The sequence below is a fragment of the Oxyura jamaicensis genome, chromosome Z (assembly GCF_011077185.1).
Source record: "Oxyura jamaicensis isolate SHBP4307 breed ruddy duck chromosome Z, BPBGC_Ojam_1.0, whole genome shotgun sequence".
NCBI classification, from domain to species: domain Eukaryota; kingdom Metazoa; phylum Chordata; class Aves; order Anseriformes; family Anatidae; genus Oxyura; species Oxyura jamaicensis.
In genome coordinates, this window is record NC_048926.1 from 50,016,448 (window position 1) to 50,030,595 (window position 14,148).

The 14,148-nt window shown below is 37.6% G+C and overlaps 1 protein-coding gene across 1 annotated transcript in view; it reads left to right on the forward strand.

The window, feature by feature from the left end:
• The window catches only part of FBN2 (fibrillin 2), a 177,018-nt gene that overhangs the window by 6,787 nt on the left and 156,083 nt on the right, over positions 1–14,148 (forward strand). Inside the window, exon 5 of the mRNA XM_035309941.1 lies at positions 1,266–1,361. Within this exon, the coding sequence (XP_035165832.1) occupies positions 1,266–1,361 (96 nt within the window). The remainder of the gene's footprint in view (positions 1–1,265; positions 1,362–14,148) is intronic.

The following is a 14,148-nucleotide window of genomic DNA, read 5'->3' on the forward strand; positions in this document are numbered from 1 at the left end:
GGAAAGGAAAGGAAAGGAAAGGAAAGGAAAGGAAAGGAAAGGAAAGGAAAGGAAAGGAAAGGAAAGGAAAGGAAAGGAAAGGAAAGGAAAGGAAAGGAAAGGAAAGGAAAGGAAAATGATTGGCTATTTAAGCAGTGTCTTTAAAGCAACCCAGAAAATCTGAATGAACTTTGGAAACTGCTCTCAGTGAATATTTTTATGTTCACCATGGTGATACAGTGCATTTTTCCAATATGAAAGATTTACTGACTCTTAAATTCCTGAGGTTCTTTTGCACTGGATACTCAAATATGTAACAACCCCCATTTTCAATCTGGGGTGACCTGTGTAGGAAGGCAGTGTAGAAACAGAAACTAAACTGGAATCCCTTTGCTGTTCAGGTGACTTGAAGACATTGGGACTATCTTTCAGATGAAATGAGTTGATTTGGAGTGTATGCTAACTCTGAACATGGTTTATGTGTCTTGGAAGCAATGAACTTGATAATAGATGGAGTTGATTAAAACACTTTAATGGTATTTTTCAAACAAGCTGATGAACAGTCTTGTTTTCAAATTGAGAAGATTTCAGTGCTTTGGGAGGCTTTGTTTCTTGATTCACAATATTGATAAATAGCATGAGTGGGTGCACAGAAGTTCCACAAGTGTAAAAGTACCCTCTCCGTCTATGTATTCTGTGGATTTATACCAAGAAAAAAGAATTTTGTTCCTTTGGTGGTTCCTTATGCTTTCAGGAAGCATAGTTTCTGAAGGTACTTAAAGATAAGTTAAACTGCTAATTCTTTTCCCTTGCTCCAAGTGACATGCTTGCTCTGCTAGCAGTATGAATTCTGAGCACTGAGTTATCTGACTCTCCATGAAACTCCCCTTCCTGAGAGCTTTGTTGCTGTTGGGAGTGGATAGTACAACTTAATCTGTGCACAAATTAGCTGAGTTTGTATCTGATAACTTTGGTGATGGATGTGAGTTCTTATGATTAGTGACTAGTGCTGCACAGCTGTTTAAAAATACACTGAAGTTAAGTGTCTGCTAAAAAGCTGTGCTGAATATGATTAATTAAACAGCTGTTTGCAATTAAGGTGAAGCAGTTGTAAGTACTAATGGAATTTGACCTGAACAGTCATTATTGTTGGTGTTTGATCGTCAGGTCCAGAAAGACTTAGAGTAGTTGAAGGGAAAAATAATTTTTGAAAAGCCCATATGTGAATCTGAAATGTCATTAGCATAACTTTAAAAAACATTATTTTTTTTTTTTGTTAATTAAAGCTGTCTGTGAAAAAGGCTGCCAGAATGGAGGACGGTGTATTGGACCTAATCGCTGTGCATGTGTCTACGGATTTACTGGCCCTCAGTGTGAAAGAGGTAAAAGAAATAAATAAGGAAGAAAATTATGGGTAGCTATATGCAACAATGTGCATGTACGTGTTTTATACAGTGTATTTGCCAGCTGAACCAGTAAGCTGAGATTTATTATTTATAAATAATGAGATTTATTATTTATAAATAAAGAGATTTATTACTTATACTTTTATAAAGTTTTCCTTTACAGTAGCTACACTCCAGGTTGGAAAAGCTGTCACAGTTGTTAGAAATTAGAATAATTTAGGGTGCTTATTTGGTTTGTATGATAGTTAAAAGATCAGTTATCTTTTACTTTCTGATACATGAAATAACATTAGAGCAAATTGCTGCTTCTGGTAGAATCACATACATGTAACTAAATGAAGGATTGTTTTTCTGTATAACAAATCTTTTATGGGAGGGATTTGAGAAGTTACTTGTTCTGGTTAATTCTGTCATACAGGAAAAAGTAAGAGAAGGAGGAAAAAAAGAACCGGTTACCATAATAAGTGAGATCAGTTTCTGAAACTATTCTTATTCATCAAAGCAACTTAAACACAGCTTAACTTAAAGTGCTGTTGTGAATTAGGGGTCAAATCTTTTAGAGGAATTCCTCAGCCTTCTGTAGAAGGTCATAGAGATGCTGATAAAGTCAGTTTTAATGATTCCAAACAAAACATTTTTAGTGTTACACTATGTGATTAGCACAAAAATAATTTAGGCACTATGTCCATATGTAGTCATCGAGAATAAACTTATCACTCTCAGAATCTATACTTTTTGCTTTTTAGTAAATGGGAACATTATTTGTATTTTGAAACCAAGACAACTCTGGAGAAAGATTAAGGTAGAACTGCTCAACATTAGATGTAACTGTAGAAGGTGTTTTGTGTGTATCAAACTGACAAGCGTAACCTAAATTACTGTCCAGCTAGGATGGGTTTTTAAAGAATGGATATAGTGAGAATTGCTTTTCAGAACAATAATAATAATCGTACATCCTTTAAAATAAGATTGTCAACAATAATCAAAACTGATGTTGAGTAGCTTAGCATTAATATAATTCTTTGTCTTTCTTAAAGTTGGTGTTACTGAAAATAGTTCTCATCAAAAAGGATAGTGAAGAAACTGAACAACAGTGTGAAATCCTGAATGCGTGTATGAATTGTTATCTTACTCCTTTAAAATATTCAATGGCTTATTAACATTAAAAAGAAGGATGGAGTCATTTACATGGATAGAAAATATAAAGTTTAAGATTACTCTTGTAACATCACATTCTTAATTCACACCCCCTAAGAACAGAAATAGACTTCTTAGAGTCACAGTAAAATATAAATGAGAAGGGACCTTCACTAGGCCGTTTAGTCCAACCTTCCAGTCACATCTGATCAGGTCAGCTTATTCAGGCCAGCAGGGCTAGTGAAGTGATTGTCCCCCTGTACTTGGCTCTGGTGAGGCAACACCTCAAGTACTGTGTTCAGTTTTGGGCCCCTCGCTACAAGAAGGACATTGAGGTGCTCAAGCGAGTCCAGAGAAGGGCAACGAAGCTGGTGAGGGGTCTGGAGAACAAGTCTTACAAGGAGCGTCTGAGGGAGCTGGAACTGTTTAGCCTGGAGAAGAGGAGGCTCAGGGGCGACCTTATTGCACTCTACAGGTACCTGAAAGGAGGCTGTAGCAGGTGGGAGTTGGTCTATTCTCCCATGTGCCTGTGGACAGGATGAGGGGGAATGGGCTAAAGTTACACCAGGGGAGGCTTAGGTTGGATATTAGGAAGAACTTCTTTACTGAAAGGGTTGTTAGGCATTGGCATAGGCTGCCCAGAGAAGTCACCATCCCTGGAGATCTTTAAAAGATGTTTAGATTTAGAGCTTAGTGATACGGTTTAGTGGAGGACTTGTTAGTGTTAGGTCAGAGCTGGAACTAGGTGATCTTGGAAGTCTCTTCCAACCTAGATGATTCTATGATTCTGTGGTGTGTGTCCTGTCTGTAGAGTTTTGAACACCTTCAGTGACTTGAGAATCCACAGCTTCTCTGGACATCCTGTTCCATTATTTCTTCACCCTCATGGTGAAAATGTCTACATTAACATCTTATCAGAGTTTTGCATGTTCCAACTTGTGTTTGTTGCCTCTTGTCTGAGAGCTGTGAGCATCCAGGAAAAGTCTGGCTCCAGTTTCTCAGCATCCTTTGGTAGATAGTAACCCTCAAAACCTTTTGTTCTTAATGCTGGCTAAACATTGTTCCATCAATCTTCCTACACAGGGCAAGAGCTCTAGTTCCTTGACCAATGCAATCTCCTTCCCTTGTACTTCTTTCTCTATGTCCATTTCTCTTCTCTGTTGGAGAGTGAAAAATGTCCACAGTACTTTAATGCAGTTTTACAAGTGCCAAATGGAGGCAAAGGGACACTTTGCTGAATTGGATGGTATGATCATACTGATACAGCCCATGGAGATGGCCTTCTTTGCTTCAGGGGTGGACCACTGATGTGTGTTAAGGTTTTTGTCTACTAGGACTCCCATAATCATTTTCTCAGAGCAGGTTTGCAGGCAGCTAGACTCCACCAGTTTTGTTCCATCACTTTTGTCAATCCTAGATGTGAGACTTCTGACTTTGTTGGACCTCTTGAGATAACTGCTAGCCCATTTTTTTTCAAGCTGTCCTTGTCACTCTGGATAGCCACTCTGCTATCCAACATATTGACTGGTGCCCCCAGTTTGGCATCATCTGCAAACTTGCTGAAAGTGCACTCTTGTACCACCCTCCACGTTGTTAATGAGCACATTAAACTGTTACTTCTCCCAGTACTGATCCCTGAGGATCTGTACCTCTTTCCTAGACTCCAGTTGGACTTTGCACCACTTCTTACAACTCTTTAAGCCAGCAGTCCAGACAGTTTTTCACTCGCTTTTATTCATGTATTTAGCCTGTATCTCACTAATGGCAATCTCTCTATGGGAGGCTCACTCAAAACCCTTGCTAAGTCAAGCAACATCCACAGCTCCCTTTGTATCTTTGTACCAGTGACCTCAGGGTTGAAAGCACTGACATCATTTGCCCTTGGAAAACCCATGCTGTCTGCTCACAAACACCTTCTTGCCTTTGTGTCCTCAGAAATGGCTTCTGCCATGGAATTCTCTGTGGCAAATACAGCTCTGAGGTACTGAAAGCTGCATGTAAATCTTGAAAATATCTGGTACGTTTTTTGACATTTGTTGATGGGGGAAATGGAAATGATTTCCTTATAGAAAAAGGAAATAACTGAACCAAACCCTCAAACAAACAAACAAAACCAAAAACAAGCAAACAAAAAAACCAGGATTTTCTACTTGCTATTCCAAGTTTGTTTTGTATACCCACTAGATGTCACAAGCAACAGAGAAATGTAAAGGATGAATTTGTTTCTTTGTTTTTAATCGCTTATTACTTTCATTCTTAAAACCAAATTTACCGACTTTACTGTTGGTTTAGTTTTTGCTGTTATGTATTATATCCAACCCATTCTTTCTAGATGATTCTTGTGAACTAAGCCCAAGGACTTAATTCTTTTATATTTTGGTTAGCATGGAAAGTAGGAAACATCAGTCTGTTAAGTACTTCGTTAATATTTAGAGCTGTTTTCAGGAATCGATCTTTGTAGAATGCACACCTGTCTTCTAGCAAAAAGGAAATACTACCTGTCCATTTAGGATGGATTTTCAAAGCAGCCTGAAGGGGTTGGACAATGTGAGGTTGCTTAGTATTTTAAGCCTTAGTTCAGATGGAGCATACATTTTGTATCTCAACAATTGTATACATTCAACAGATAGATTTTAGCTCTGGTTGGACTGTAATGTGATAGAATCACAGTATTGCAAATTAATTTTTATTCTTTTTAGTATTGACTGCATTCATATATATTTGATTTTTTTTTTTTTTTTTTTTTTTGCCAGATAACTTGGTAAGCTTTCTTTTTGTGTCAGATAGATGCAATTGCCTGTGATTAAGATTTGCTTTTAGTTTAGAATCTGACTAGTTTCAGGGCTGTGGAATTCTGTTAAAAGACATGACAGAATCTAACTGTAATGATGGATCAGAGTTTTTATTCAGGATGGTTATACTTTAAATAGAAGTATTATGTTACTTCTTTAGAAGATTCTAGTACTTAGAAGTCTTGTAACTATTTTTTGCTGTGATGAAAGCGTTGCAGTCTTCTTTCGTAAAATTCATTGTGAAACTTTAAACTGCATAATTTAAGCCGCATAAGGGAAGAAAACATCTATAATTTGGTGTCCCTATTTGTCATCTGTGTTTCAAAGTCTTATATTCAATCTAGAGCAATGTGATGTTTATAATGTCTTAAGTCATTTAAGCTATAAAATGTTTTTTTTTTTTTTTTTAAAGCCGAGGGGGGGTGGGTGGGTTTTTTTTTGGTTGTTTTCTGTAAGTAGTAGGCTAAAATTGCTTCTGCTATTGTCACAAAAATATAGCCTAAATATAAAATAAATATAATTGCATTTATAATATGCATTTATAATATCCATTTTGCAGTGGTGGACAGGATTAAACAAATTTTCTCCTAGTCTTCAGTGAATTTCTGGCTTTGTGATGCTTATGTAGCATCAGTTGCATAGTCCTGATTTGTGCTTTCTCTGCAGTAAAACATTGTGATATGAATTAGTAACCTACTGTGCAAGATGTGGTAGCAAACTTCTTATGTATGGCTTAAACATAATAGATATACATACCTAAAATATACATACATACCAAAATATTGAGCAAACTAGTTGTAGGCAAGGGAACATATGTACTATTGTGCTTGTCAAGTTAGGCAGAGTATAGTATGCTTGTGGGGAGGGCTTAATTTCTTTAAAGTAAATAAGCAGCTTTTCCATTTTTCACAGCTACCTAAGTTTTTGTTGTTGTGGAAGTGTCTCAGTGCATCAAACCTAACCCATCAAATTACATGTAAAGAACCTATTGGCTATAATGAAAATATTGTTCACCGTTGTCTTACATTCTCTGCTCTGTAGTCAGTTCTGTTATTGGCTCCTTTATGGAGGCCACCTCCAGCTTGAATGTTTGTAAACACATTGGCTGCTATTGAACTTTTAGCAAACAGAAATGTATAGTCTTTCCTTCTCATCTGTTCCATTATCTACTGGATTTTAGATTTAAATGGTGTAGAACATCTATGAAGACACTACATTTTAGACTTTATGGACACAATGTGTGCATGCTAACTTTTGGAAAATTTTCACATACACTGTATATTTCCAAATATAAATGACAAGACATAAATATTCAAAAACAGTTACTAATTTATTGTACTATTGTTCAGTGAAAGATGAAAAGTCTCATATAATAACTGTAAAAAGTTATTATATGGGTTATAGCTATTGATAAATGTTACTTTTTGTTTTACATGAGCTGAAGTACATGACAAAAATGTAAGATACCTTAAAATTTTATTCTGTTCAACAGTAATTTGTAATTTACATTTTAAACCTAATAAGTTCATGCAGAATGCAGAAGGCAATGTTTTCTTCATTTGTTAGTAGCAATAGGTGCCCCATAATGCTTTACAGTAAAAAAAGGCCTCAGTAGTTTAATTTTAAACTGAGTTTAGCAACAGTTCATAACTCTTTAACTAAAATTTTATAGGTTAAGGTTATGTGTACTTCCCTTGCAAATCACATCAGAGTTATAAGGGATTTTTTTTTTTTTTTTACATTGCTGTGTTTTAAATGCATGCTCTTTATTGTTCTGTAAATTAAGTTCTTTTAAAATAGGTATTTTCTCCCTAATATAGAACATATGTAGCTTTCCTTCAGATTGGCCTCCCAGACTCAGTTATATGATAAAACGTGACTGCTTGTTCAGCTATCTGGGCTCCTAGCAGACTAATTTCCGGGCTGGAGACAGGAGGCTGAACAGTAACTAATGACTGGCATGATTACAGTATTTAACTTGAGACTTGCTGCTGGGTTAACAAGAAAGCAGAACCTGTCTGGGAGCTCCTGCTTCACTCTTTCTGTTATGTACAATGACCTTTTATGTTTCCTGTCAAAGTTGGCTCTTATGGTCAGCTTCTTCTCTTTGATTTGTAAACATACAAGATTCAAGCATTTGATTTTTCCGTTTTTTACAAAAGAAATAATTATAGTGATGTTAAAATGTAGCTGTCCTACGTCTTGATAAATAATAAAGGGAAAAAAAAAAAAAAACAAAAAAAAAAAACAACAAATTATGCAGATTAAAAGGCCTCATCCTCAACTGTGTGCCTAAGAGCAGATTTTGTTCTAGCTTGACCAGATCTTTTGATTTCTCAAGATTGTATGTATGTATGAGCAAATAACATTTTTTTTTTTTTTTTTTAAAGCCTGTACATTTTTAATCTGTTGATTTGTAGAGTTATATAGCAGGATGGAAAAGCAGCAATATTTTCTTCCTTCTTTGTCACAAGTTAAAGTGAGAAGAGAAGCATCCTGTGAATGTTGCACATTTGCCTTCATCCCCTGCTGAAGGAGAAGAAAACAGTGCTTGCTTATTCTGTGCCAAAATGGTGGGGTGGGTGCCTTGCAAGGGCATTGGATTGAGTAGAAATGCCTGCATAGGTTGGAAAGAACATATGTTTGAAGATGGGAGAGGACTTCAGATAAAGCTAACAGGTCTGAGCAGGTGAGGAAAGAGGAAAAACAGAAAGGTAACAGTCAAATACGGTATAAGAGCTTCAGAAAGGGGGGATTTTCAGGGTTGTTCTCAGGAAAATTGCTGGTTGTACCTTACCCAGCATATTTGTTGCACTTACTGTTCCCAGAGATACGTGTAGTGACCTCCCCTGTGCAGGCAGCAGCGTTGGTGCCAACTCCGCAATGCCTGCTGGAGCTCAGCCCAAGCCATGGGAGAGACAGAGGAGGGATGGCAACAGAGCAAGAGATGGGACTGGGGAGTGGGATATTGCAGGAGATGGTGAACCAGGCTAAAGGCAGGGGATGTCACTGCAACAGAAGTTTGTTTTCTGGATTAGGAGAGCATACATCTCATACTGTATTTGAGAGCAGTTGTCTTCAGCTGACCTCCCCTGGTAGAAGTATTGTTCAGTGTTGGTTGTGTATCTAAAGACAAAGAAGAGAAAGGGGACAAAGAAATGGGCTTATTCAAGCCAGCAAGAGGATGAAGAAGTCAGTTAACAGTGCAGATAGAGCTCGGGTGAAGGAAGAAGCGTGTTCAGAGAAAGCATTAACAATATGTAGTAACTGGGGCAGAACAGGGAAGGACAAAGGATAAAAAAGATCTTGAGTGGGGCTATTTTAAAGAAATTGATTAGCGCATAAAGGTTATAAAGATATTCTGGTGTAGTATACCTGAGAAATACAGCCTGTATAATAAACCGGCACAATCTTGTAACAGACTTGATGCTTCTAGAGTATTATTTTGTAATACAGAAAGAATACAGTTCACATTTAAGCTGTAATGCTGTGGAAGATCCTTGTGTGTGCGTGGGCTGGGATGAAGAGTCACTTAGTGACTGCAATTCAGATGGAAGCAAGGAGGAAAAGGAAATTTGTAACAAACTGCACTCTCCTGTGACAGGTATGCAAAAGTTCTTGTAACTTTATGCAACTCCTTGATATGTATTGGCAACAGGGCCACGAGAAGTGGAAGCATTGCAAGTTCAGTGAGGTACAGCAAGAACTTTTGGGGACATACTGAGATAGTGTTTATTTGGTTGTGTGCCTCAAAGCCTGTGTGACAAAAGGGTTTATGAGCTATGCCAAGTTGTGTCCATGTTTTCCTGCCTGCCTGTCAAAGAGCACAACCGTGCAAGTGGTCCTGAACAGGCCTGTGCTTTTTCTCAAGTTGCTTGGTGTATTTCAGCTGTCCCCCAGAGATTGTAAACTTTGTTTGGGTGTATAACAGCAAAAACGATTTTGTGATCAGTGAGCTGTTCCCTTTTAGTAGGAGCTGTGGGAACACGATTTTTTTTAAATTTTGCTGCTTTTTGTTTTATAGTGGTTACCATTAGCCTAAACTGAAATAGATACTCATTATGTGGGGTACGATGTGTGCAGGTAAGTGGGTGCCTGCTCTGAAGAGGTAACCAGACAAACCATGCAATATTACCCTGCCCCTGAGAAGGGCTGTGGCACCATGAAATTACTGCTTGTTGAAGGCTGAGCAGGGCAGCTTCAGCAGGCTAGCAGTGAACCAAATATCCTGAGTTTTTTTTTAACTAGGCGTTTAACCTTAACAAAATGAGAAGGATAGCATAATACTGCTGAATTTTTTATGCTCAAGGAGTGAGTGCAACTGAAAATGTAAGACAGTTTTGGAGAAGGCAAGAAGAAAGGAGGCAATAAAATTCAAAAGAAATGATATATTTTACTAAATGCTATCCTCAAATATCGACCATCATTCTTCTTTTCTTCTTGCCACAGGGCCGCGTGTCCTGTTTCTTTTTCTTTTTTTTTTTTTTTTAAGTGCACAGTAAGTGCAATACTTAACCTGCTAAACACTAATTTCATTCATTTCCAGTCCATTTTAGCCATCAGGAAGTGCTACATGTGGTGAGATATTTTCTGCATGTTTGTAAAGAACTTGTGAACCTGCTAGTTATTTTAGTTATTTGTTTGAGACAGATATCTCAAACTCAATAATCTATTATATACCTCAAATCTGAGGTTTATAATACTTACAGTTAAGTGCAGTCCTTGTTCACTCAGGAACTCCTGTTCCTTCTGTGAGTACTGTCCTGAAAATATTTGCATACGTGAACAGTTTAATAAACTTCTGTAATTCTGAACGGCAAATTTAGAAAGCTGCTTTAATGTTGCATCTTAAATACAAATAGCTACTAGAATTACAGGAATGTCTAGTCTCAGTCTCTTGCACTAGATTACCTGGTTTTAACATCCATTGCAACCTCCAGCAACAAGGCTTTCAGTTTTTCCTTCTCTGTTCTTTCACAAGCTGACAAATAACCAAATCACCAAGAACTCTACACATTGTGTACAGAGAACGTGTGTGTTTGTTATTAGCAGGTATCTCAAAATTTCTCTCTTCTGGCTGTGCAAATGATTAAACAAATTCAGATAATTCTGAACATATTGTTGACATTAATGATTAAGAAAGCAGTGTAATCCCAGACAGTATCTTTCTCTTGCTTCCCTCTTTTACTATGTCTGGGGACTTCAGCATACATGATGGTTAGTATTCCTTTCCTCTCTTGCTCAGTTTTCCTCTGGCAGTACTGCGACATTCAGTCAGTTAGATATCTAAGTATGGATGCAGCAAACAATGTCACTTTAAACTGAAAAGCTACTGATGTGTAGCATATATATGTAAATTACTTTAATAACTCTTACAGTGAGCATAGCACATGTTGTCTCTGAATACAAAAGACCAAAGCAGGTTATGCTGTTTTGGACAGAAAATGAGTACAGTAGCAGACATGGCAAGACTGAACCTGCAGTTCACAGATGCGGTAGAAGCGCAGTCATCTAGGTGTGAGCTAAAATCCATGTCAAGGATCAGAGCCCTGGCATGCTAATAAACTGACCAAAGACAATCTCTGGTCTGAGGCGTTCTTGTGGCCTGCTACTGCAAAAGAGATGAGGAAAAGATGATAAATTTGAATATAGCCTTCACGGGAAGCTAATAGTGGTGACTCTACCTTTTGAAAGGATATGGCATGAAGAGGGAATTATTTCCTTCTCTCGTTTGGAAAGCTCTCAGGTCTATAAGGAAGCAGACAGCTGTGGGCATCCTTAGTTCTGGATGACTTCTGACCACAACAGTTTATCAGGAGCAGCTCCTGCCCACCTCCCAGTTCTAAAAGTCCTAAGAATCTATGCTGAGCAGCATAGAGTGGTTACAAGGTCTTTCAAAGCTGGGACTGGGAAAGACGGGGGATGAGGAGGACATGACGGGACCTGAAATTTGAATTACACAGTGTCCACCAACAGTAAATAGATCCAAAAAAATGAGACCAAGTCTTTTGATAGAGAAGCATTATTACTTTTTTGGTGGCTGGTTTTGAAACACTTGATATCTTCAAAAGTTTTCAGCTAGTTCAGGCATATGACAGCTAAGTATTGAAGTGATACAGGGTTGTTGCATTGTGTGTTATGTGAAAAAGAAACTGTGTGCCTTTAAACTGAGTCTACAAATGGAAGATGAAAATGTAGATTTGAGTGACCTCTTCCAAAGGACTTGAGAATTTTCATCAGAGTGAAATGGAGCTCACCTGCAACTCAGATACGTGGACAAAACTCTCCAGTATTAGTCAGTGTTTAAAGGGTCAGTACTGCAACTACACTATGTCAAACTGTGAAATACAAGAGAATAGAAAAATTTGCAGAGTTATTATACTTAAGGCAAAAAGGTACATTTTCTATACATACATTTGTTTTTTTCTTGCACTGTATAGGTCCTGAACTAGGTTGTGTTCAGCATCTAAACTGTTTTTTTGTTTGTTTGGTTTTTGTTTTTTATTTTTTCTGAAAAGACAAGGATCTGGTAGCAACAGTACAGAAAAAAAAAAAAAAAAAAAAAAAACAGGTAGGGATGTATTATTTAGGAGAGGGAAATCTTGTCATCTTCTTTTCTCAGTGAAAATTTTACTCTTTTTAAGGTACATTAGATATGACTTTTTAAAATTAGTTAGAGGTTGAGGGTATAAGAGCTGAGCAAAGCCATGATGGCTTTGTTAAGTTTCAGAAGAAAAAAAAATAAAATACTGATTTCATTTGATTTCATTAACCTGATTATTTAAAGTACCTCCAGAAGAGTATGGATATATTTTCAAAGAATCTCCAGAAAAATTTGGGGGAGTTAGAGGGTGCAGTTTACAGTTTTAAAGTTTAGGTGAGACTGGGTTGAGGGACATGGAAAATACATGTAAGATGTGGATGTGAAAGGCATGGCTTGCAAGCAGAGTGTGGGAAAGGCAATCTGAAATGTTAGGGAGCTGCTGTTACGAGGAATATGAAGGGCTCCCAGCAGATGAGATTTGAGCTCTTAAGCAGCTTTGTAAGGAAAGCTTTTCTAATAATAATAATAATAATAATAATAATAATTTCATTCACTGAAATAGTGTACCAAAGAGAAGGAAAATAAAATGAAAACCTAGAACACAGTAAAACTGAGACCTGTGCCAACAGGGACTGTCTCTAACAAAGAAATTGCAAAGCCCCCTGAAATAGTCAAGTGAATAGGAAAACTTCTGTGGAATTCAGGAAGTACTAATGTTTATTATTGCTTATGTAGGCACTGTAGCACTGTAGGCAGATTTTAAAATTGGAAGAAAGTGGAAATAATTTAACTTAAAGAACCCAGCTTGTAAGTACTGTAAAAATGAAGAATTTTTTTGGGGGGGTCTTTTTTTGGGGGGGTGGGAGGATTGGAAAAATAGATTTATTGATAAATTTACAAATACTGTGATAGAGGAGGCTTGAGAGGAGGCTTTGGCGAATTCAGGAGCATTGTATGTTGTTTATTTTTATAATGCTATAAATGTTTGAAATTGTGCTTGATTTCTGTACTGCCTACAGGTAATTGTGTTGGGGTGGGGAGGAGAACTTGGAAAACTCTACCCGTGAAAAGATCCTGCTGAGAGATATGGTCTAAAATGCTTTTTATGTTGTGTAGAGGTTTATATTACCCAGGAATGTAAGATGCATGGAAAGAAGCTCTTGAAAGTGCCTGTTCAGGAAGCTGCAGCATGCGGGAGAGCTTCCATGCAGGATCAGGGCAGGGGGTGGCCTAGCTGGCATTCCTTCCTTGTGTGTAGCCACTTGAACAGAAAAAGTGTGTGGTGACTTTTCCCAGGGTCAGGCAGTGCTGTGGTTTAGGATTTTTCTGAGCAAGTGGCATTGTAATCATTTTTAACACCTTGCCCTGCATTTTTCTTCTGTGCTTGTGTCCAGTGTTGTTTGTCTCCTTCCTCACTCTCTAGAATCAGTCACAGACTCCCCATTTCCTGCTTCTCACTGCTTGCTTCTTGTTTCACTCTACAGTCTCTTGAAGAGCCTTTGGCTGGGGTCCTCTGGGAGACCTGGTGGGTGGTATCTGCTCCTATCTGATAGGCATGCTGACTCTTTAAATAACTCCACTAGGTATACGGGCCATGAGTTTTCTTGTACAAAAGCTGCATTGATTCTTCCACAATGCTGCATTTATCAGTATTCCTGCATCAGTTAAGGTCTAGGTGTTGAAAAAAGGAGGCATATGGCATGGTACTTGACTCTTGTTTTTTAAATTCAGATTGGTTTGGGAATGGAAGCTACAGAAATTCTGCAATTTCTTGCTTTTTTATGTGAAGATACATGGATTTCTGTAAACTTGGTAATAAAGTCATGCTTTTGGCTCTGTGGGGCCTATGTCTTCTTTTGACTGTCTGACTTAATCTGCTTCATCGGGTTATGTTAGTCCTCTGGTTTGTAAATTGCAGACATGTAGTCTTTGCGTAGAAATAAATAATCTTCTTGGAAATGTTCCACCTCCCCTTCTGTATGATACACAATTTTTATTACTAATATCAAGTTTTGTAAAGAAGTCTTTAAATGGAAAGCTTGAACTATCCTTTGAGTACAGTATGGAAACTCTTTTTTAGTGTTTTTCAGAGTTTTCATGGTAAGACTCTCAGTTCTTTATCTGGTGAATTAAAAAGCAGATTTGCCTCCTATCCTTAGTCATTGATCTTCTTGCTGAGAGCACCCACAAAAAGCAAAGCAAAATGAAGAATTTGTTCACTGCTTCTGATTGGCACGCAGGTGTTTGGCCATCTGCTGGAAAGCAGGGTTCATCATGTGTAACAGCTACA